A 26,278-nucleotide genomic window follows, 5' to 3' on the forward strand; every position below is an offset into this window, starting at 1 on the left:
AGATTCCAAAACTCCCCACAGACCCGCCGCTGAAATGCTTTCCTGGTGTTTGGAAACTTCTCCTCCTTCATGTCTCCCTCCCCGGGATGGGTGTCCATCTCTAACTCTTGTCTCTCTTTTTGTCTTTTATATTATGTCTTACCTCCTTTCCAAGAGAATGGGCTGCCTTTCTGGCTGCCTGGTGTCGTCTGCCAGCATTCAGAAGTTGTTTTGTGGAAGTTGCTCAGCATTCAGATGATCTTTTGATGAATTTGTGGGGGAGAAAGTGATCTCCCCATCCTATTCATCTGCTATCTTAGGACTGCTCTTGTCTATTAGATCTTTTCTTTATACTTCCATATGTCTTTGAGGCTCTGTTCATTTTTTTTATTCAAAAATATTTTGATACCTATTGAGAGCAATGTACCCTGCTAGACACAGTGGATTATAGGAAGGAATATAGCCAAAGTGGTAGCAATACTAAGATAGTACAAGCAAGAAGAATGGAAAGTACATGTACTCTGTTCATGTTCATATAGTCTGTTTTCTCTGTTTTGTTCATATTGTGCCATTTCTACAGTTCTACTTTTAAGTTCAATGATTCTTTCCTCTCTGTACATTCCATTCTGCTGTTGAACCTATCCAGTATGTTTTAAAATTTTGATTATTATATTTTTTAGTTTAAAATTTTCTGTTTGATTCTTCTTTAAATCTACTTGATGCTTGTGGAATGCATCAGGATTTTCAGAACTCTAATCAAGAAAGAGATACCAAGAGACTACTAATCCAAGATAGATAAAAACAAGAATTATCATTACCAAGATGAACTAATGAGTGATGGTTGTGACTTTTATTTTTATTTTTTAGAATACTATTGATGTTTTAATGTTGTTTTTTTCTGGATTGAAGGAATCCTTTTTTTCATAAGCTATCTATAAATTATAATGATTATATATATTGTGCTTTTGTAAACAGATATGAACAATTTATCTTTTCTCAAGAAAAAAACTTTACTTGTTTCCTAATGCTTTCTCTTTCTTTGCTGAGACTGTGATTTCATTTGTTTCCCACATGTTTGTAATCAATCACTGATGCATTTTTATGATGGTTACATTAAATCTTCAGACAAATACAGCAGCTGTGTTGTGCTGATTGTCTTTTCTTATTGACGTTTAGGTTGTCCTGGTTCTTGGTATAATGAATAATTTTTTATTGCTACCCAGGTATTTTTGTTATATAATGGGACTTAGATCTTATTCTTAGGCTTTCTCTGACACTGTTCTGGTAGTGAAAGTGAGTGTTCCCTTGTTACTGCTAGCTGGTAGTGGAAGTCCTGGTTCCCTGCTTGGCCCCTGCTGGCATGCAGAAATTGGAATACTTCCTTATTACTGCTCAGTGATTGTAATCTCCAGTAGGCCTCACTGTTTCCACCCTGGGTAGGAGGAGCAGCAGTGCCTCGATACTGCTCCACATGGCCTCAAAGACACCATGGGGACAGGATGTGGCTTCATTACTCAGGCATTGGTGGCCTCTTCTGACACCACCCCAGTGGAGCTGAGGAGCTGCCTTCTTTACTGCTGGATAGGGGGTGAAAATCCAGGATCCCATCCTGGTCTCTGCTGATATGGTAAAGGATGGGGGGACTGTTTCTCCTGGTAAATACTGGCTCCCTACTTGGCCTTTAACACCACCCTACCAGGGATGTTGGGACATCTCGTTATAACCTGATGAAGAATGGAAGTCTACATACACTCCCCATTCAGGCATTAATGAATGTAGAGGTGGAGCCTTGTTTTTTTTCTGCGGTGTTCAGCTGGGATAGAACAATTGCTATATAAAAGTTTTCTGTCTTGCTAAGTTTCTCCTTTCCTGATCTTTTGACTAGAGAGAAGCAGGCTTTTGTTGGGGCTTTGTTTGTCTGAGTCCACTGATGTTTCTGGGTTGCCAGGTTCTCTGGTAACTACTCTGGGATATATGAGGCAAAAAGAAAACTCAGGGAACTCTGCCATTTTGTTCCTTTGGTGTCAAGGTCCCTTGCTGGTCTGCTTTATTTCTTTACTTCAGAATTTTCTCATGTTCATTTTATATATTATATCGAAGATTTTTAACTCTACTTAGCAAGACCAATAGAGAAACGTACCTTTACTCCATCTTTCTATAAATGAGTGTCCCAAAGTTTCTGAAAGTTTCTGGAGTTTTTAGGGCATTTGCCCCTCTTCCAAAGGTATATCAAATTACATATCCAATGGTAGTTTATAAGCAAATATGTCTGTTTCTCCAAACATACAAGAGCATTACATATTATCTTACCAAATCTCCATTGCCAGTTTGAAAGTAGAAAATGATATTTTGTTTAAATGTGTATTTAATAAATCATGAGGTTGACCGTCCTTTCATAGTGTTTACTGGGTATTTATCCTTTTACTGTGAATTACTTATTCATTTAATTTGTCTATTGTATTGGTTATTCTTTTCTTATCACCTTATAAAAACAATATAAACATGAAGGGTAAAAAAGAAGAATAATAAAAATAAACATTCATGAAAAGATGCTCAGCATCGCTAATTATTAAAAAAAATGCAAAGCAAGACTACAATGAGGTATCACTTCACACTTGTCGGAATGGCTATCATCAAAAATCTACAAGCAGTAAGTGCTAGAGAGGGTATGGAGAATAGGGGACCCTCTTATACTGTTGATGGGAATGTAAACTAGTACAGCTACTATGAAGAGCAGTATGGAAGTTCCTTAAAAAACTAAAAGTAGAGCAACCGTATAATCTAAGAACCCCACTCCTGGTCATACCTGGAGAAAACCACAGATCAAAAGGATAGATGTACCCCAGTGTTCATTGCACTGTTTACAAAAGCTAGAACATGGAAGCAACCTCAATGTCCATTGCTGGAGGAAGGGACAAAGAAGGTGTGGTACATACATATATACAATGGCATATTACTCAACCTTAAAAAAAGAATGAAATAATGCCATTTGAAGTGACATGGATGGACCTAGAGATTGTCATACTGAGTAAAGTAAGTCAGATAGAGGAAGACAAGTATCATACGGTATCACTTAAATGTGGAATGTAAAGAAATGGTACAGGTGAACCTATTTACAAAAGAGAAGTTAAGATATGAAAGGTTGTTGCTGAACCACAAAAGACACTGGAATTCTTGGCCTCTGGAGGAGAAGAATTCAATCCGGGGCCAGAGACAAGGCTTGATTGCTCAGAGCTTTTGTGTAATTCAGTTTTATTAAAGTATGAAAGAGACAGAGAAAGCTTCTGACATAGACATCAGAAGGGGGCAGAAAGAATACCCCCTTGCTAGGGTTAGCAATGGAGTTATATACCTTTTAATTAGTTATTACAATGAATCAAAAGAATGTCTTCAAGTTTGTGAAAATTTTACCAGATCCACTCCCATAACATACATTCTGCGATATCAGGATTAGTCAGAAGGTTTTCAGAAAGGAGAAACTGTCTTCAAGCAGGATACATTGTTGGTGTATAATCCCTAGTACAGAGTTTAAACTGAGTTGTGTAACTGACTAAAACTAAAGTTGGCTTGGGGCTTCCCTTGTGGCTCAGCTGGTAAAGAATCTGCCTGCAATGCAGGAGACCCGGGTTCGATCCCTAGGTTGGGAAGATCCCCTAGAAAAGGGAAAGGCTACCCACTCCAGTATTCTGGCCTGGAGAATTCCATGGACTGTATAGTCCATGGGGTCGCTTGGCTTAAAGCTCGACATTCAGAAAACTAAGATCATGGTATCTGGTCCCATCACTTCATGGGAAATAGATGGGGAAACAGTGTCAGACTTTATTTTGGGGGGCTCCAAAATCACTGCAGATGGTGATTTCAGCCATGAAGTTAAAAGAGGCTTACTCCTTGGAAGGAAAGTTATGACCAACCTAGATAGCATATTAAAAAGTAGAGACATTACTTTGCCAGCAAAGATCCATCTAGTCAAGGCTATGGTTTTTCCAGTGGTCATGTATGGATGTGAGAGTTGGACTGTGAAGAAAGCTGCACCCCAAAGAATTGATGTTTTTGAATGGTGGTGTTGGAGAAGACTCTTGAGAGTCCCTTGGACTGCAAGGAAATCCAACCAGTCCATCCCAAAGGAGATCAGTCCTGGGTGTTCATTGGAAGGACTGATGTTGAAGCTGAAACTCCAATACTTTGGCCACCTGATGTGAAGAACTGGCTCTTTGGGAAAGACCCTGATGCTGGGAGGGATTGGGGGCAGGAGGAGAAGGGGACAACAGGATGAGATGGCTGGATGGCATCACTGACTCAATGGAAATGGGTTTGAGTAAACTCCGGGAGTTGGTGATGGACAGGGAGGCCTGGCATGCTGTGATTCATGGGGTCGCAAAGAGTCAGACACGACTGAGCGACTGAACTGAACTGAAGGAATGTAGGTCATACCTGAATGGTCTAGTGGTTTTCCCTACTTTCTTCCATTTAAGTCTGATTTTGGCCATAAGGAGTTCATGATCTGAGCTACAGTCAGTTCCCAGTCTTGTTTTTGCTGACTGTTATAGAGCTTCTCCATCTTTGGCTGCAAAGAATATAATCAATCTGATTTTGGTGTTGACCATCTGTTGATGTTCATATGTATTATGAGAGTCTTCTCTTATGTTGTTGGAAGAGGGTGTTTGCTATGACCAGTGCATTCTTTTGGCAAAACTCTATTAGCCTTTGCCTGCTTCATTCTGTACTCCAAGGCCAAATTTGCCTGTTACTCCAGGTGTTTCTTGACTTCCTATTTTTGCATTCCAGTCCCCTATAATGAAAAGGACATCTTTTTTGGGTGTTAGTCCTAAAAGGTCTTGTAGGTTTTCATAGAACCATTCAACTTCAGCTTCTTCAGTATAACTGGTTGGGGCATAGGCTTGGATTACCATGATATTGAATGCTTTGCCTTGGAAATGAACAGAGATCATTCTGTCATTTTTGAGATTGCATCCAAATACTGCATTTTGGACTCTTTTGTTGACCATGATGGCTACTCCATTTCTTCTAAGGGATTCCTGCCCACAGTAGTAGATACAATGATCATCTGAGTTAAATTCACCCATTCCAGTCAATTTTAGTTCTCTGATTCCTAGAATGTCAGCGTTCACTCTTGCCATCTCCTGTTTGACCACTTCCAATTTGCCTTGATTCATGGACCTAACATTCCAGGTTCCTATGCAATATTGCTCTTTACAGCATCGAACCTTGCTTCTATCACCAGTCACATCCACAACTGAAAGAGATGGGAATACCAGACCACCTGCCCTGCCTCTTGAGAAACCTGTATGTAGGTCAGGAAGCAACAGTTAGAACTGGACATGGAACAACAGACTGGTTCCAAATAGGAAAAGGAGTATGTCAAGGCTGTATATTATCACCCTGCTTATTTAACTTATATGAAGAGTACATCATGAGAAATGCTGGACTGGAGGAAGCACAAGCTGCAATCAAGATTGCTGGGAGAAATATCAATAACTTCAGATATGCAGATGACACCACCCTTATGGCAGAAAGTGAAAAGGAACTAAAAAGCCTCTTGATGAAAGTGAAAGAGGAGAGTGAAAAAGTTGGCTTAAAGCTCAACATTCAGAAAATAAGATCATGGCACCTGGTCCCATCACTTCATGGGAAATAGATGGGGAAACAGTGTCAGACTTTATTTTTGGGGGCTCCAAAATCACTGCAGATGGTGATTGCAGCCATGAAATTAAAAGATGCTTACTCCTTGGAAGGAAAGTTATGACCAACCCAAATAGCATATTAAAAACAGAGACATTACTTTGCCAACAAAGGTCCATCTAGTCAAGGCTATGGTTTTTCCAGTGGTCGTGTATGGATGTGAATTGGACTGTGAAGAAAGCTGGGCGCCAAAGAATTGATGCTTTTGAACTGTGGTGTTGGAGAAGACTCTTGAGAGTCCCTTGGACTTCAAGGAGATCCAACCAATCCATCCTAAAGGAGATCAGTCCTGGGTGTTCACTGGAAGGACTGATGCTGTAGCTGAAACTCCAATACTTTGGCCACCTAATGTGAAGAGTTGACTCATTGGAAAAAGCCCTGGTGCTGGGAGGGATTGGGGGCAGGAGGAGAAGGGGACAACAGAGGATCAGATGGCTGGATGGCATCACCGACTCGATGGACATGAGTTTGGGTAAACTCCGGGAGTTTTTGATGGACAGGGAGGCCTGGCGTGCTGCGATTCATGGGGTCACAAAGAGTCAGACACGACTGAGCAACTGAACTGAACTGAACTGAACTGAACTGAAGGAATGTAGACAAAAAAAGTTTGTCCTTTCCTCCTCCTCGAGAATTCCAGACCCCTATCTCCACTTTGAGAGCCCTCACCCCTTTCTCCTCCTTGGTGACCCTGGAGTTCTTATCAATCTTCCTAGGAATTGACTCTCTGTCACAGATGGAGACAACAAACGTGTCGGGGCAGTGGTGGAAGTTAAGGTTGCTCAGTCATGTCCAACCCTTTGTGACACTATGGACTATACAGTCCATGGAATTCTCCAGGCCAGAATACTGGAGTTGGTAACCTTTCCTTTCTCTAGGGAATCTTCACAACCCAGGGATTGGACCCAGGTCTCCCTCATTGCAGGTGGATTCTTTACCAGCTGAGCCACAAGGGAAGCCCAATGGGGCAGGGGGGGAAGGGAGAGAATAAATTGAGAGATTGAGAGTAACATATACATATTGCTATATATAGAATAAATAGCTAATAAGGACCTACTGTGTAGCACATATCAATACTCTGTTAATGCCCTATATGGGAGTAGAATTTATAAAAGAGTAGATATAGATGTATGTATAACTCACTTGGCTCTACTGCAGAAACTAACACAATGTTGTAAATCAACTGTACGCCAATAAGAAAATTAAGTTAAAAAATAAAAAGTAAGCCTGATAATTTCACCGTAGGAAATTAAATAAATAAACATTAAGGGTATCAACCCTTTGTCTTATGTATTGCAAGTTTGTTTCTTGGTTCACTAAGCATTTTTTAAAACATAGGTTAAATAGAGGGCATTACCCTAGGTCTTGGGAATAAGGCAGAAAATGATAAATAATTCATGATCTCCAAAAGCTTTGATTTTATGGGGGAAGAGCAAAGTAACAACAAATAAGCTAAAAATGAAAACAAAAACACAGTAAGCAAAGCACAGTAGGGTAAACTAAGGATGCAAGCAATGAATATTAAAGGGAGGAGAAGCCATTGTGGTCTAATATGATCTACGAGTTCTTCAAGAAAATTATGGAATATGATCCTTGCCTTAAAAATGGTATATAAGAAACTTTGTGGGGAAAAAAAAAAGAAACTTTGTGGTTTCATGTTAAGTATAATGATAATATAAAGCTTGCTTATATAAGTTTTATGTTATCAGTAAATTTTTTTAACTAATTTTGTATTGTGAGGGATGAGCATATTTGTATGAGTTTATATATATACATGCACACACATATGTGTGTATTTATAAGTACATCAGTGTATTTATAGGTTACAAATTCCAGAGAGTACATGCCAAATAATGGTTATCCACTACATGATGTTTAGTGAATGTTTAGTGGATAAGAGTGGTTATCCCTAAATGATGGGAAGACAGGTAAACTAACTTTTAGGGTTTTTTGGTTTATTTACCTTGATTTTCTGATTTTTCTACAGTATGAATTAAAAACAGATTTAACTGTTTATGCCACAAGGATAAAGGATCATATAATAGTATGACCAAAATTTAACATACTATACCAGATGTTCATTATAATTTTGACTGTGTACAGTTGAATCCACAGTTTGAAGTGTTTATTTCCAGTCTGCTACAATACAAATGGAACACCCTCAATGCTCCAGATTTTGCATGTATGTGAAAAAGCCGCCTTTAAGGTTTGGTGATTTATAGTTTAGTTTTTTAACAGTGAAATACTTTAAAGATACATTGTTGATGAGCAAACTAGCTTGTTTGTAAGACATACTTGTAAAAAAAATTATGGCTTCTAGAGAAAAAAATAGAAATCGTTTAGTTAAAATTTAAGTCTTTTTAAATTGAAATATAGTTGATTTGCAATGTTTCATAAGTTCAGCAAAGAGATTCAGTGATTCTTTTTCAGATTCTTTTCTAGTATGGGTTATTACAAGATATTGAATATAGTTCCCTGTATGATACAGTCAGTCATTGTTAAGTATTTTTTACTTTAAATTTTGGGTTTTATTAAAGTCTAACTCTAGTATAATCAATTCTTCATTAGCCATTACAATCTATATGTGAAGATTTATTTTCCTTTTAATGATGTTGTTGATTTCAAAAGTGTTTTTCTCCATTTAAGTAAACATGAGAAGACAAAGGAATTTAAATTTGTCACAGATACTGTGCTCTTAGCTAAGGAAGATTTTATGTTATTTGTGAGCACATACTAAGTACTTGTTGACTAATTCTGGTACTGAATTCATTGTTACCTCTGTTCAATATCTATTGATCAAACTCTCATTGTTTGTTTGTTTTTTTTAACCACTAAAATATTGTAAAGTAATTAGCCCCCAATTAAAATAATTAAATTAAAAAAAAAATCAAACTCTCATTCTTGAATTAGCACTAACTTTCACTTTCTTCCCGCTAAGAACAGGATAGACATTTTAGACCTTTTATAGTATAATTCACGGTTGACCAGTACTATGGTTTTCTGTTGTTTAGTTGCTTTGTACTTTATATTATTAGGTTGGTACAAAAGTAATTGCAGTTTTGCATTGTTGAACTTTGCCGTTTGAGTTTGGAATACATTCTTAAATAAGTGTGGTTATGTTATACATCATTTTAGTGTGCATTTCTTGCTTTATGTTTTTTTGCTAATGACTTACTACTTGCTGTGTATTTTATATTTATTTTAGAATAGGGAAATGATGTTAGACAAAAAGCAAATTCAAATGATTTTCATATTCAAGTTCAAAATGGATTGTAAAGCAGCAGAGACAACTCACATCAACAATGCATTTGGCCCGGAAACTACTAACGAACATATAGTGTGGTGGTGGTTCAGTAAGTTTTACAAACAAAACAAGAGCCTTGAAGATGAGGAGCACAGTGGCTGGCCATTGGGGGTTGACAACAACCAACTGAGAGCAATCATCAAAGCTGATCCTCTTACAACTATACAAGAAATTGCCAAAGAACTCAGTGTCAACCATTCTACAATGGTTTGATATTTGAAGCAAATTGGAAAGGTGAAAAAGCTTGATACATGGGCGCCTCATGAGCTGACTGATAATCAAAAAAATTGTCATTTTGAAGTATTCTTTTATTCTATGCAACAATGAACCATTTCTTGATTGGATTGTGTCATGCAACAAAAACTGGATTTTATACAACCAGTGGTGACCGGCTCAGTGGTTGGACTGAAAAGAAGCTCCAAAGCTCTTCCCAAAACCAAATTTGCACCAAAATAAAGTCATGGTCACTGTTTGGTGGTCTGCTATCTGTCTGGTCCACTACAGCTTTCTGAATCCCAGCAAAACCATTACATCTGAGAAGTATGCTTAGCAAATCGATGAGATGCACCAAAAACTGCAGTGCCTGCAGCTGGCATTGGTCAACAGAAAGGGCCCAATTCTGCTCCATGACAGTGCCTGACTGCACGTTGCACAACCAACGCTTTACCAGTTGAAAGAATTGGACTACAAAGTTTTGCCTCATCTGCCATATGCACATGACCTCTCATCAACCAACTAACACTTCCTAAAGCATCTTGACAACTTTTTGCAGGGAAAATGCTTCCACAACCAGCAGGAGGCAGAAAATGTTTTCCAAGAGTTCGTCAAATCCTGAAGCATGGATTTTTACACTACAGAAAATAAAGAAACAAATGTGAAGATTGTAATGGTTCCTGATTTCATTAATAAAGATGTATTTGAATCTAGATCAGTTCAGTTCAGTCGCTCAGTTGTGTCTGACTCTTTGAGACCCCACAGACTGTAGCACATCAGGCCTCCTTGTCTATCACCAACTCCTGGAGTTTACTCAAACTTACTTGAGTCTAGTTATAATGATTTAAAATTCACAGTCCAAAACCACAATTACATTTGCACCAACCTAATAAATAGTATTCAATTGCTATATTGCATTCAGTGAAGTAGACATAAAATTGATTTTGTTATCTTTGTTAAAGACAATCTTAATGTTTTAGACATTATGAAATAAGCTAGAATATATAATTTTCTCAGTGTTTTCAATTTGTATTTTAGTTTTTATTTTTTATAAATCACATGCTTTAGACTTTTTAATTCTTCATCTAATGCTGTGTCAGTACTGTAGCAGCACCATAGTCCTAAGTATGTGGCAAATACTTTAAATTCACTTTCACCTTTTAGTCTCCTTAATTTAACATTTTTCATGGCTTATATTTGGCTTGATTTAGAATTTGTAAAACTGTAAGTGTGCAATTGAAGTTAATCTTCATACAGTATGGGGATGGTGTTTATGAAAGGTAGTTGCAAGGCAACTAAATAGTTCAGTTAACAAGAAAGATGCATTCTAATGATACAGTATTATGTTGCAGTTAAGAACAATCTAGGTTTAAATCCCAAGTCTTTCTAGTTTGATTGACTTTAGGCAAGTTACTTAATCTCTCTTTACCAGAGCTTCCTTATCTATAAAATAGGGATGATGGAAGTACCTACCTCTGGATTGTTATCAGAATCAAATTCATGTGAATAGTGTATGGCACTTATAAGTGTTCAATATATACTACTTTTCACTTAAATACTGATCACCAGAGTTAGAGAGAACTCTAAGAATCATAGAGATGTGTTCCAAAAGTTAGACACATGTCTTGGTGAGCTGAGCCAGTGATTATCTTGTATTTATTTCAGAATAATTTCCTACTCGAGACTTCCCAGGTGGCACTATTGTTTAAAAAAAAACAAAAACAAAAAAACACTACAGTATTGTAAAGTAATTAGCCTCCAACTAATAAAAATAAATGAAAAAAAAAATCCACCTGCCAATGCGGAAGACGTAAGAGATGAGGGTTCAATTCCTGGGTCAAGAAGATCTCCTGGAGAAGGAAATGGCAACCTCTTCCTGTATTCTTGCCTGGAGAATCCCATGGCCAGAGAAGCCTGGCGGGCTATAGTCCACAGGGTCACAACAAGTTGGATATGACTGAAGTGAAAGCATAGTACAATATCCTAGTCAAAAAGTAGACTTCTGATCTGTGTACAGACCAGAAATGGCTAGCAGAGATGCCGAAACTGGGGATACCTATTGTTCAAAATGAAAATAGTTTAAGTGATTTGTTAAATGAATTTTCATTACAATGAAATTGATGCTAAACAGGAAAAGTTTGAGAGCCGGTTAGAAATACCCATTAGCTTGTAAATACTGGTCAATATTACATTGTTTATTTAGTACCTAGTAGGGTGCTGTAGTCTCCACAAATACTTTCTTTTGAAATGTATCCTTTTAGGATTGAAATTTATTAGGGTTGGAGTTTTTAAATAATTAACCTTCCTAGCGTGTTTCACACATTTCCTTCACCATACTATTACTAAATATATGAAACATTTTAACCTTTTTCTTTTCTCTCTTTTGGTTTTCTGGTCCCAACTGTTTTCTTTTTTTAAGTTTTTATTGGAGTATAGTTAATTTACAATGTTGTGTTATTTTCAGTTGTACAGCAGAGTAAATCAGTTATGTGCATATATATGTAAACACATATTTACTCTTCTTTAGATTATTTTCCCATATAGGCCATTACAGAGTATTGAGTAGAGTTCTCTGTGCTATACAGTAAGTCCTTATTAGTTATCCATTTTATATATAGTTGACTTTTTTCTTATAATTTAGGAATATTATGAACATTATTTATTGTATTTCCTTGTAATCTAGCAATGCCCTTAAGGCCTGTTGAAGGGTTTAGGTCTACTTGTTCCTATGCTAAATGCCCCTGTTCTGTCAAGCATTTATCATTTCTTGCATCTACATTTTGTATGTCTTCCTCCAGCTGTTTTCATACAGCAGTCAGGATGTTCTTTCTGGCAGCTCTTTCCACTGACTTCCCTTCCCCCTTATTTCCTACTTGGAATCTGCAGAGGGCCAGAAAAGTTAGCCAAACTGGTCATGTTAGTCTGTGCGTATTATAACATCTACCTTGGGTGCTGAAGCCTTTTTTTTTTAATGGGGGTGCACACTTCCTGTTTCTTGATGGTAGATAAAAGACTTCTGAATAGATGAGGTATTACTATATTTGTTATATAAACAGTGGTCAGCATTAGCTAAGTGTATTTGATACACTGATAGCAAATCTAGGTTAGTCTAGTTATTTTATCTTTTTAAAGTAGTAACGTTACATTTTTCTAAAATCTATAAGTCAATTTAACTTCCCTTCCCTACAGATAATTTGGTTCAAGTTTTAAGTTTGTTGAATATTTGAAATTTACTTATTGTGTTTTCCAAAGGTAAAGTATATTTTTTGTATACATAATGCATCTTTCAGAACATACCTTACATCTTTATTGTCTACTCATCCTTCCTTATATCCTGCTGCTGCTGCTGCTGCTAAGTTGCTTCAGTCATGTCTCTGTGTGACCCCACAGACGGCAGCCCAGCAGGCTCCCCCATCCCTGGGATTCTCTAGGCAAGAACACTGGAGTGGGTTGCCATTTCCTTCTCCAATGCATGAAAGTGGGAAATGAAAGTGAAGTCTCTCAGTCGTGTCCGACTCTTTGGGACCCCATGGACTACAGCCCACGAGGCTCCTCTGTCCATGGGATTTTCCAGGCAAGAGTACTGGAGTGGGGTGCCATTGCCTTCTCCACCTTATATCCTAAATGATTCTAATTATTTTCTTTTAAAATAATTTGTAAATGTGCAAAGCATCATCTCTGTAGCCCTTCCATTTAACAGTTTCACACTCTTTACAGTGCTTATTCGTATCCTAAGCCACTTGAAATCTCTTTTTTATAAATAATCCATCAGTAACAGCTGTCTTATTCTGAGATTTGATGTTACAGGGTATTGTTTTTCTGTGACATTATTATATATTTATGAATACATAGTGTGAATATATCAGAGAAGGCAGTGTCACCCCACTCCAGTACTCTTGCCTGGAAAATCCCATGGCCGGAGGAGCCTGGTAGGCTGCAGTCCATGGGGTCGCAAAGAGTCGGACACGACTGAGGTACTACTTCACTTTCACTTTCAACTTTCATGCATTGGAGAAGGAAATGGCAACCCACTCCAGTGTTCTTGCCTGGAGAATCCCAGGGATGGGGGAGCCTGGTGGGCTGCCGTCTATGGGATGGACACGACTGAAGTGACTTAGCAGCAGCAACAGCAGTGTGAATATATATACATATATGTATTATATATATATATATATGTATATATATGTATACTTGATAATCAAGAATTTTATGTAGGTAGTTACTTCTTCAGTTGTGTTGGACCCTTTGCCATCTCATGGACTGTAGCCCGCCAGGCTCCTCTGGGATTCTCCAGGCAAGAATACTGGAGAGGGTTGCCATTCCCTTCTCCAGGGGATCTTACCTACCCGGGGATGGAACCCAGGTCTCCTGCATTACAGGCAGATTCAATGTAACCTGAAACTTATTACTCACTTGACAATACTTCCCATGTAATTCTGCGTTCAAAATTAACCTAATTAGTGTAATATCTCTCTTTGGGATTTTTTAGGGGCCCTCTGAAGCAACCCAAAGTTAGCTCGAAGTCAAAAGTGCTTCATTAGAATGGTTCACGAAATTTTTCAACAAATATCAAACAGATTTAGAACACTCAGTCAGATAGGATTATAGGTCATTGTGAAACAATAGCTATTCACTTAACCTAAGTAACAATAAAGGATTTCAGAACAGATCATTTAAGAGATAAACGTAAATTTGTTATCAAAGGCAGTTCAATATCTGAAGAAAAGATGTCTTCTTCACAGAGAGAAAAGCCAAATTCAAGTTTTTGCACCAGCTTAGGTTTAAGCTCATTTAAAAATAAACTTAATTAAATTTATTTTAAACTTAGTCAGTCCTGACCATGCACAAAACTTTTCTCAGGGTCTACTTTCCACAAACCTTCTTACCACTTTCTGTACCCATTACTTTGTTCTCCCATCCTGAAAGAGCTACCTGTAAGTCAGACCTACTTCCTTTTCCCCTCATAAAATCCAATTCCATTCCTCATACCTTTTTTACTGAAAACATACATTCTATTTTCCTTAAGCAACCAAGAACTGACATTTATATTAGCATTCTGTAGATTGGTGCACATAAATACCAGTGATAATTTCTAAAAATATTTGCTTTTTTATAGAGAAAATCTCAAGATGGCACCAAACATTATTCATTAATAGTCCCAAATCTCTTTAGATTCTCTGTAAGAGAAAATTAATGTTTAGTAATAAATATTTAAAACTCTTATTTTATTTGGAAATGACCTAACTATTCAATAGACTTTTCATCACTTAGTTTACCACAACCCTTAGAAATTCAAGTTACCTCAATCTGGAGAGACTGTTTTAGACAGACATTCCTAAAGCATACTTATTTTTAATAGAGTTTATCTATCTAAAAGTTCATATCTTATTTGCATTTTTTAGAAGTTTCTGTACTTGAGGAACTTTCTTTGTTGACAATCTTGTAACAGATATAATAATATTTAACTTATATTAAACCTAGGCACAATGAAAATATTCTGCCTAATGTTAATGATTCTTAGACATATCTATATTATAGATCAACAAACAAACATTAATACCAAATATTTAATACTGAATATTCCCTAGTTCACATGAACCTGAAATTCATTTAGGTTAATTTCTCTTGTGTTTAGAATTATTTGATTTAAAAGCACTTACTTTTCTTTAGGCCAGTTAGATTGCAGCTCATTTACAAACTGATCTCAGCAATATTATCCAAAAACAAAGACACACACTGAAGCATACATAATTACAGAGATCTCTTAGTTTTCTGTTTGAGATTTAAAATGTCTCTCTGCCCTCTCCCCACTTTTTTTTTTAGCTTGAATCTCTAATTTGCCCAAGAGTAAGGTCTCAGGCAAACTGGGCTGTGTATTTCAAGGACATGGCAAGGGTTAACTTCAAGCTTTTCCCTAGGCAGGCCTTTTAAACAAGCTAACTATTTTTAAGTACATATGCAATAAAGAACTGATTCTGCAGTTCCCAAGAAATAAAAAATTTCATTTTAATCAGTTTTCTCTGGAGTCTAATATCATGGTGATACTGTCTTTGTCTTTCTGTGGTCATGGTTTCATCAGCCAGTCAGTTAAGTCGCTCAGCCATGTCTGACTCTTTGTGACCCCATGGACTGTAGCACACCAGACTTCCCTGTCCATCACCAACTCCCAGAGCTTGCTCAAATTCATGTCCTTCAAGTTGGTGATGCCATCCAACCATCTCATCCTCTGTCATCCCCTTCTCCTGCCTTCAGTCTTTCCCAGCATCAGGGTTTCTTCCAATAAGTCAGTTCTTCGCATCAGGTGGCCAAAGTATTGGAGTTTCAGCTTCAGCATCAGTTCTTCCAATGAATATTCAGGACCTTTCCTTTAGGATGGACTGGTTAGATCGCCTTGCAGTCCAAGGGACTCTCAAGAGTCCTCTCCAACACCACAGTTCAAAAGCATCAATTCTTCGGCACTCCACTTTCTTTATAGTCCCAACTGTCACATCCGTGCATGACTATAGGAAAAACCGTAGCTTTAGCTAGACAAGCCTTTGTTAGCAAAGTAATGTCTCTGCTTTTTAATATGCTGTCTAGATTGGTCATAGCTTTTCTTCCAGGGAGCAAGCGTCTTTTAATTTCATGGCTACAGTTACCATCTGCAGTGACTTTGGAGCCCAGGAAAATAAAGTCTGTCACTGTTTCCACTGTTTCCTCATCTATTTGCCATGAAGTGATGGGACTGGATGCCATGATACAAAGGGCAGAAGTAATACCAGACCTGCATAACCATCCTCTACTGTGTCACCCTGCTACTGTACATTAGACTTGTCACTTTTAAGTGCATACATTTTTATTGATGTGCAAATTCTGAGTAGAAATCCCACTTCTCGTGTGTTTCAAAACAACAACTTGTAAGAAGGCAGTATCTTATGTGAGAAATGGGTATTCCAAACCCAATTTTAAAGTACCAAAAGTGTGTTGTTATTTCTACTTTTGTGTTGAGTAACATCTGACATCTGAGTTTCAGATGCTCTTGTTTCAGTAGTGCTAGTTGTGACTGGCACTTGATTCGCTAAATTTTTCAGTTATTATCCTTATGAACTAAATGAATTAAAGCTTATTTTGCAGCTTCTTTTTTTGATTAAAGGATAGTTGGTTTATAATGTGTTCTTTACTGGGGTACAACAAAATGATTTAGTTTTAGATGTGTGTATACACACACATACACATATACATACAAACACATATATACATCTTCTTTCTCAGATTCTTTTCCATTATAGGTTATTGCAAACTATTAAATATAGTTAACTATGCTATACAGGAAAACCTTGTCATTTATCTGTCTTATAATTCATAGTCTGTATCTGTTAATTCTAAGCTCCTAATTCATCTCTCCCCCACCATTCCCCTTTGGTTTGTTTAAGTTTGTTTTCCATGTTTGTGAGTCTGTTTCTGTTTTGTAAATGAGTTGTTTTTTGTCATTATTTAGATTCCTCTATAAAGTGATATCATATGATATTTATGTTTATCTGACATACTTCACTTAGAATGATCATCTCCCAAGAACATCCATGTTGTTGCAAATGGCATGGTTTCATTCTTTTTCATGGCCAAGTAATATTCCATTGTGTATATATACCACAACTTCTTTATCCATTCATCTGCTGATTAAAGTTTAGGTTGCTTCCATGTCCTGGCTATTGTAAATAGTGCTGTAGTGTACATTGTGATGCATGCATCTTTTTGAATTACTGTTTTCTCCAAGTACATGCCCAGGAGTAGGATTCCTAAATCATTTGGTAGCTCTGTATTAGCTTTTTAACAAACCTCCATACTGTTCTCCATAGTGGCTATACCAATGTACATTCCCACCAACACTGTAGAATTCTCTCCAGAATTTGCTGTTTGTAGATTTTTTTGACGATAGCCATTCTGACCAGTGTGAGGTAGTATCTCATTGTAGTTTTGAATTGCATTTCTCTCATAATTAGTGACATTGAGCATCTTTTCATGTACAGTTTGGCCATCAATATACCTTCTTTGGAGAAATGTCTGTTTATATATTCCATCCATTTTTGATTGGGTGTTTTGTTTGTTTCTTTTGTTATTTAGCTGCATGAGTTGTTTGTATATTTTGGAGGTTAATCCAAAATCGTCGGTTGCTTTATTTGGAAATATTTTCTCCCATTCTGACGGTTGTCTTTTTGTCTTGTTTCTGGTTTCCTTTGCTGTGCAAAAGCTTTTAAGTTTAATTAGGTCCCATTTGTTTGTTTTTGTGTTATGTTCATTACTCTGAAAGGTGAATCAAAAAAGATCTGTAATTTATGTCAGAGAGTACCTATGTTTTCCTTTAAGAGTTGTGTAGTATTATGTATCATTACATTTAGGTCTTTAACCCATTTTGAGTTTGTTTTTGTGTATAATGTTAGAGAATGTCCCTGTTTCATGTAGCTATTCAGTTTTTCCAGCACCACTTATTAAAAAGACTGTCTTTTCTCCATTGTATATTCTTGTTTTCTTTGTCATGGATTCGTTGACCATAGGTGCATGAGTTTATCTCTGGGCTTTCTTTTTTTTTTTTTTTAAGCTATTCAATATTATTTTTTTTTCCATTTATATTTATTAGTTGGAGGCTAATTACTTTACAATATTATAGTGGTTTCTGCCATACATTGACATGAATCAGCCATGGATTTACATGTATTCCCCATCCCAATCCCCCCTCCCACCTCCCTCTCCACCCGATCCCTCTGGGTCTTCCCAGTGCTTTCTATGCTGTTCCATTGATCTATATTTCTGTTTTTGTGACAGTGCCATGCTGTTTTGTTGACTGTAGCTTTGCAGTATAGTCTGAAGTCAGGGAGCCAGATTCCTCCCACTTCATTTTTCTTTCTCAAGATTGCATTAGCTATTCAGAGTCATTTGTGTTTCCTTACAAAATTCAATTTTTTTTTGTTCTAGACATGCGAAAAATGCCATTGGTAGTTTGATAAGGATTGCATTGAAATTGTAGATTGCTTGTGGTGGTATAGTCATTTTCACAATATTAATTCTCTAGTCCAGGACATAGTATATTTCTCCATCTGTTTGTGTCATTTTTTTATTTCATTCATCAGGTTCTTATAGTTTTTGGAATACAGTTCTTTTGTCTCTTTAGGTAGGTTTATTCCTAGATATTTTATTATTTTTGATGCAGTGATTAATGGGATTGTTTTCTTAATTTCTCTTTCTGATCATTCATTGTTAGTGTATAAGAATGCAGGAGATTTCTGTGTATTCATTTTGTATCCTGCCACTTTACCAAATTTGTTGAGGAGCTCTCGTAATTTTATGGTAGCATCTTTAGGGTCTTCTATGTATAGTATTATGTCATGTGAAAATAGTGACAGTTTTACTTCTTTCTATGTTTGAATTCCTTTTATTTCTTTTTCTTCTCTGTTTGCTATGGCTAGGACTTCCAAAAATACATTGAATAAATTGATGAGTGTTGACTTCCTTGTCTTGTTCCTGATCTTAGAGGAAATGCTTTCATTTTTTCACCATTGAGTATGATGTTACCTGTAGGTTTGTCATGCTGCTGCTGCTGCTAAGTTGCTTCAGTTGTGTCCGACTCTGTGTGACCCCATAGACAGCAGTCCACCAGGCTTCTCTGTCCCTGGGATTCTCCAGGCAAGAATACTGGAGTGGGTTGCCATTTTCTTCTTCAAGGTCTGTCATATATCATCCTTATTATGTTGAGGCAGTTTCCCTCTATGCCAACTTTATGGAGAGTTTGTCATAAATGAGTATTGAATTTTGTCAGAAGCTTTTTCTGCCCAACTTTATGGAGAGTTTGTCATAAATGAGTATTGAATTTTGTCAGAAGCTTTTTCTGCATCTATTGAGATGATCATATGATTTTTATTCTTCAGTTTGTTAATGTGGTATATCACATTGATTTGCATATATTGAAGAATCCCTTCATCCCTGGGATAAAGCCCACTAGATCATGGTGTGTGATCCTTTTAATATGTTGTTGGATTTGATCTGCTAATATTTTTTTGAGAATTTTATGTCTGTGTTTATCAGTGATATTGGCCTGTAATTTTCTTTGTTTCTGATATCTTTGTCTGATTTTGTTACCAGAGTGATGATGGCCTTGTAAAACGAACTTGGGAGTTTTCCTTCTTCAGAAAATTTTTGGAAGAGTTTTAGAAGGATAGATGTTAAATTTTCTCTAAATATCTCATAGAAATCACCTGTGAAGCCATCTGATCCTGAACTTTTGTTTGTTGGAAGTTTTTAAATCACAGTTTCAATTTCAGTGCTTGTTGTTAGTCTGTTCATATTTTCTGTTTCTTCTTGGTTCAGACTTGGAAGATTGTACCTTTCTAAGAATTTGTCAGTTTTTTCTAGGTTATCCATTTTATTGACATAAAGTTGCTTGTAGTGGTCTCTTGTGATCCTTTGTATTTCTGTGGTGTCTTTTGTAACTTCTCCATTTTTATTTCTAGTTTTATGGATTTTATCCCTTTCACTTTTTTCTTGAGGAGTCTGGCTAGAGGTTCATCAATTTTTTTTTTTTTTTAATATTTTCAAAGAACCAGCTTTTACTTTTCATTGATCTTTTCTATTATTGTCTTTGTCTCTATTTCTTTTATTTCTGCTCTGATCATTATGATTTCTTTCCTTCTACTAATTTTGGATTTTTCTGGTTGCTTTAGGTATAAGGTTAGGTTGTTTGAGGCTTTTTTGTTTGTTTCTTGAGGTTGTATTGCTGTAAACTTTACTCTTAGAACTGCTTTTGCTGCATCCCATAGGTTTTGGGTTATTGTGTTTTCATTGTCATTTGTCTCTAAGTATTTTTTATTTCCTCTTTGATTTTAAGTGATCCATTGGTTGTTTAGTCTCCACATGTATGTGTTTTTTACAGTTTATCTTTCCCTGTAATTTGTTTCTAATCTCAATGTTGTGGTCAGAAATGATTCCTGATACAATCTTAATTTTTTTAAATTACTGCAGCTTGATTTGTGGCCTAGTGTGTGATACATTCTAGAGAAGTTCTATGTGCACTTGAGAAGTGTACTCTGCTGCTTGTGTATGAAATGATGTAAAAATATCAATTAATTCCATCTGATCTAATGGGTCATTTAAAGCCAATGTTTCATTACTGATTTTCTGTCTGGGTCCATTGGTGTAAATGGGTCATTAAAAAGTCATCCACTATTGTGTTACTGTTGATTTTCCCTTTTATGGTTACTAACCTTTGGCTTATATGTCAAGGTGATCCTCAATTTCCCTAAGTAGTGATGTTGAGAATTTTTTCATGTGCATGTTGACCATTTGTATGTCTTTTGGAGAAATGTTTATTTAGGTCTGCCCATTTTTTATTGTTTGTTTTTTGTTTTTGTTTTTGTTTTTTTTGATATTGAGCTGTTTGAGCTTTTCATATGTTTTGGAAATTAAGCCCTTATTGGCACATCATTTCAAATATTTTCTCCCATTCCATAGGTTGTCTTTTCAATTTGCTTGTGATTTTCTTTGCTGTGAAAAATTTCATTAGGATATTTTGCAGTTTCTTTAATTCCAATACAAAGGTAAATATATTGCCAAGAGAGGAATTTGTGACAGAGAACACATTTTGTCATCTTTTATGCCATTAAGCCTTTATTCCTATGCTGAGCTGTGCTCAGTCATGTCTTACTCTTTTGCGACCCCATGGACTGTAGCTGACCAGGCTTATCTGTCCATGGGATTTTCCAGGCAAGAATACTAGAGTGGATTGCTGTTGCCTTCTCCAAGGGATCTTCCCGGCCCAGGGATCAAACCCAAGTCTCTTGTGTCTCCTGCAATGGCAGGTGGATTCTTCACCACTAAGCTACGTGGCCAATGAAAGTAAAAAGGAACTTAGTTTATAAAAGGTAGATTCATGATTTAAACCAATTTTCAAGTCAATTATAATCTCACATGACGCCAGTGGGCAACATTTCCAGTCCTATTGCATCTTCCAGAATCTTAAGTTATATTTGTTAATTGGTACTAATGAATGTAATACTTTTAGGAAAACAGTTGGCCCACTGATCTAATTTGTGATCATTTTTAGCATTTATTCAGCAAATTAGTTTGATGGAAAGGAATTAGAATTGGTCACAGAATAGGAAGGAGCATTTTACATAGAGATTCAAATTTTAATAGAAATATGACATGTTCTGGGTATGGTTTTGTGATTACTTTAACCCCTTAAGGTCTTGAAGCCTTTTTGCTCATGTACCCCTCAAACACTTAGAAGTTGGCCTATATAATTTTTCATCATAAGATTCAAATAATTACCAAGAATGTAGTTTCTAACAGTACAAATGTTGATGTGGCATAATAAAACAGTAACATCACCCCTTTAAATATATTCAATGGGATTTAAGTATCAGAAATATTTGATTGCCACTATCACCCATTTCAAATAATTAATGGAAACAGATTTTTTAAAAATTTCTTAAGACAGTTTCTCAGTATTAAAAAAACTGTCTTCTGGATTCAGTAATTCCAATTATTATTTGTGTAAAATTAATCAAAGTATCATAAATACATTACAGTTTTGATAAATGATTAAACACAAATTAAATTTCTTGAAATGCATTGCTTAATAAAGTGGAAGGAGAAGAAGTTGAGCATTTAGACAATGACTTTCTTTGAGTTATTTTTTTTGTTGTTGTTCAGTTACTCAGTTGTGTCCAACTCTTTGCGACCCCATAGACTACAGCACACCAGGCTTACCTGTCCTTCACCATCTCCTGGAGTTTACTCAAACTCATGTCCATTGAGTCGGTGATGCCATCCAACCATCTCGTCCTCTGTCATCCCCTTCTCCTCCTGTCTTCAGTCTTTCCCAGCATCAGGGTCTTTTCCAATGAGTCAGCTCTTTGTATCAGGTAGTCAAAGTATTGGAGCTTCAGCATCAGTCCTTCCAATGAATATTAAGGGTTGATTTTAGGATTGACTAGTTTGATCTCCTTGCAGTCCAAGGGACTCTCGAGTCTTCTCCAGCACCACAGGAGTTATTTTACCTTGTGAAAAGTCCTCTTGTATCTTTATACACATACCAGTTTAAAGATTGCTGCCTTAAGTTACTTGCAGCATCTTCTACAAGATATTATTACAATTACTCAACATCATTTAGTGACTGAGAGTGGGCAGACCATGTGGGCTTGAATTTCAGCTCTGAGCCTCAGCTCTTCCTTTTACTAATTGCAGACTTTGGGAGATCTGCTTAACTCCACTGTTAACTCTTACCTGTAAAATGAAAATAGTGATTGACTGTTGCATGGGTAAAATGAAATAATACATCAGACATGCTTAGGGTAGTGTCTGACATATGAAAGTTTGCTGTACAGTAAATTCTGATGATCTTTTCAATTCTTTTGAGAGTTTCATGTAAGTATCTTAAAGTGTCTGTGAGCATTTCTCAGGCAGATTTAAATAATTTAAGGATTATCCACTAATACTTTCCTTACTTCTACCCTGATCGGTCAAATAATTTTCCACATTTTGTACAAGAAGCTAGTAAAGTTTTCCAATGCATGTATATGCATACATATATTTGTATGCACACATATGTCTTCTTAAGACTGTGAATACTTAATGTCTACTCATGGCAGGGAAACAAATGTCTACTGATAGCAGGGAAGCAAATGTCTACTGATGGCAGGGAAGCAAATTGTCTTTACCCACAAATATTTGTTAAACACCCATTGAAAAGTGAAAGTTATATTTAACAAAGAAGAGGAAAACTGACTCTAAAACTTGCCCTCACTAAAGACTTATGAGATGTATGAAGATTAATAAGCCAATTTTGAAAGTAATTTGAATTAAAAAAAAGAAAATTGCAACCTCTCTGATTTGAAAAGAAGCAGTAAATTCAAAGTGACCTAAAGAAGAAAGTAATATAGATAACAGGAAAAGCAGGTAACAAGAAGCAGGACGAAAAAACAGTTGTTCACACCTTAAAATTGTAAATCATTTATTAATAACAATGTAGCATCTAAGCAGAATCAAGGTATATATATTAGCATTCAAATTATGGGTGTCTTTAATTTTGTCTTCTAGAATTGTAATAAAACTTGTTAAGTACAAGATGCTAATCTGACTTTATTGCTAGAAAATTTTGCTATCGTAGCATGAACTAAACTCTCTTACATTGTTAGGAAACATAAGGATATAGTTACTTGGTGTATTTCTTTTATATATCCTGATTTACAAAACTAGTAGTTTACTATTAAGATATTTTTTAAATATACTTTTTAATTTATATTCATATTCACCTGCTTTTCCTCTAGTACACATTAATTGAATAGGAAAGAACTGGAAAATTGAGAACTTGGATATGAATGTTAGTATTTTGTGAGACTGAGATGAGAGACAGGACAACTTCTGTTGAGTGTTACATCAGAGATTTCTACCTTTATAGTTATATATTCTGTTTAATTTAGAATTTATCTAGGGACTTTAAACTTCCCACCAAAGTTATATAACAGTTGAAAATTTTAATTTCATTAGGAATAATTTTGTTGTGAAGGTTGTTTACCTTTTTAAGTAATTAGTACCATATATCTGTCAATATCCCAGAACCAATGGGAATCATTATTACATTCATATAAAAACATTGCTTAAATAGGATGGGTATTTTATTGGCCATACATAAAACAGGAACTTCCTTAGAATATCATTTTAGTTGGTAAACCGGGAAAAAATACTACAAAATTTGATTTTAGCTCACGTGGTTATTAAAAGTCCCTCTATGCTTAGATATATTTAAAGAGAATTCTATTCTGATGTTACACTTCTGTTGTAAACTTTGAACTATCTTCCTGAGGTTTAAAAAAGTCTACTAGCCTAAAGTAAACTTTTAGAAAAGAAGCACATGTACTTCTCTACTAGGGTTTTAGGAGCAGGAATGTCTCAGTTCTTATACTTTTCTCTAATATGTATTTTCTTCTTCCATAGTTCTGTTCTGCCCTAAGCCCTTTCCAGAACCAAAGAATTACTCCCATTTAGGGATCCCCTTAGTTCTTCCTTTCAGTACATAGACCCTTTTGTCCTTCCTTTACCCTATGTATTAATATGTAGGCCTTTAGGAATTCTAAGTGCCTTAGGCTGCAGTATTTCACTTCTGTGAAGGGCCTTTTTGTACATGATATTCTAATCCAAACATTCTTTGAGGTCTAGGCCTCATGAATCTGTAAATGCAAAACAAAATGATTTGGAAATCCTGAAAATATTACAGACTGTTTTGACTTGTGCAATATTATAGACTTTTAAATATATGTATGATTTAAACTAAGCTAACAGTGTTCCCCAAAAGCTTTCTTAGAGAACCCTGTAATGAATAGATGATTTGTTCTTAACTTATCAGTAAAGTTTGCATAAATAGTCTTTTCAGTCTGAAGAATATGAAGTGTGTCCTCTAAAGTAAATAGATAGTCCACTTTTAGTCTTTTTTTTTAATACAATATTTTGCTTAGCAATCCTTTATCCACTCTCGTTGGGACTGTTTTAAGGATAGCTTAAGCTCTTTCTATGAACACATGGTTTCCTAAGCTTTTTTACTGTGCTGATTTGACAAAACCATCCACTGGTACTTCTTGAGTCTCAATAGGCTCCCTCTTAGTTAACATGTATTTTCGCTATACAGTTAACACACATAGCCTATTGCTTTGGTTTTTACATGTCCCCATCACTAGATTATAAACTTCTTAAAGGCAGGGGCCATGACTTACTTGACTCTTCCCCCATGACACCAGCTTAGTGCCTTGAATATTAGTACACAGTGAAATTTGTGATATGCAGGAACTCAAAATATTTTTTTTTAAACAGATTTGGTTCATTTGACTTGTACATCTTCTAAAACAGCAAGAGAAGATTTAGAACCAGTTGTGCAGAAATTGTTTACTCCATATACCGAAACGGAGATAGGTAAGAACCATAATCAGTGATTCATGATGGAAAGGTAATGTGACCGCTTTACTCTTCTTAGAGATATCTTGAAGGTTTCTGTAGCCTGAACTGAAATATGTTGTATTCCGCACCAGTACTTACATGTTTTACTAGGATGATTAAGCATATTCTCTTCCTAAAAATGGGGTAGTGTCTGTAAGGATAAAGGAAAATATACATCTCACACACAATGTATATATTAAGTGCAAAATTATACATTTATATGTGTACATACTTGCATAGAAAAAGACTGTCAGGAAATCTGTCAATCTTGGTGAAATTATAGGTAATTATTTTTTAATTTTCTTTATTTTATAGATGTTGTACAGCAAGCATATATTCCTTTATCAGAGCAAGTTTTCTTAATTTATTAAGAAAAAAAACTTGGTTCGACTGAGAGATTAAACTCTTAATTGGCAAATGCAGGAATCCTTCCTGACCAATAATTGTCTTTTAATGTATAGTATGTTAGTGATGTGACATTTAGCTTTCAAAATATATATATATCACTTTGCTACTTACTCATGGTGGAAAAATGCTGTTCAGCCATAAATTTTGTAACTTTTCTCCCCACATCATAGGGCAGTTCTTATAGATACGAATGGAGCAAATTGTAGTGAATCTTGTATATAATTGATCAAAACATAGCCTAATGGATCTTACTCATTTATATGAAGTGATAGTGATTTTCTTTATAGGATTAGCATGTCCAGTTGAATTCTGGCCAGTTTCCTCATTGATTCATATGTCTTCATTTTCTTTGAATGCTATGTTTGTTCAGGCAACAATTTATTTACTCTCTACTTATTGTGTTTCCTTTTAGTTCATCTCCTGTGTGTCTTGCTTGTTTTCTTTGCAGAGATAGTGCATAAAGGGGCATTTACATAGGAAAACAAACTGATCCATTCTGAGGAGCTAATATCAATATAATTAATTTCATTTCGAGCTGTCTGAATCAAATCCTGCAACCTGAAAATTTATTTCACTTTAGTTTAGAATTTAATTTGTTCCATATTTACTTTCTTTAATTAAACATCCCATATAAATATTAGTATTATTGTTAAAAATTTTATTGCAGAGTTATGGTACACAATAATATTCTTAACTGTAATATGAAATCAGTTTTATCTT

General features: G+C 35.8%; 1 protein-coding gene across 1 annotated transcript in view; it reads left to right on the plus strand.

Annotated features, from left to right (window-relative positions):
* Positions 1-26,278, plus strand: part of CHM (CHM Rab escort protein) — a 233,557-nt gene that overhangs the window by 191,137 nt on the left and 16,142 nt on the right. Inside the window, exon 13 of the mRNA XM_061137379.1 lies at positions 25,028-25,126. Within this exon, the coding sequence (XP_060993362.1) occupies positions 25,028-25,126 (99 nt within the window). The remainder of the gene's footprint in view (positions 1-25,027; positions 25,127-26,278) is intronic.

The sequence above is a fragment of the Dama dama genome, chromosome X (assembly GCF_033118175.1).
Source record: "Dama dama isolate Ldn47 chromosome X, ASM3311817v1, whole genome shotgun sequence".
In the NCBI taxonomy this organism is placed as follows: Eukaryota; Metazoa; Chordata; class Mammalia; order Artiodactyla; family Cervidae; genus Dama; species Dama dama.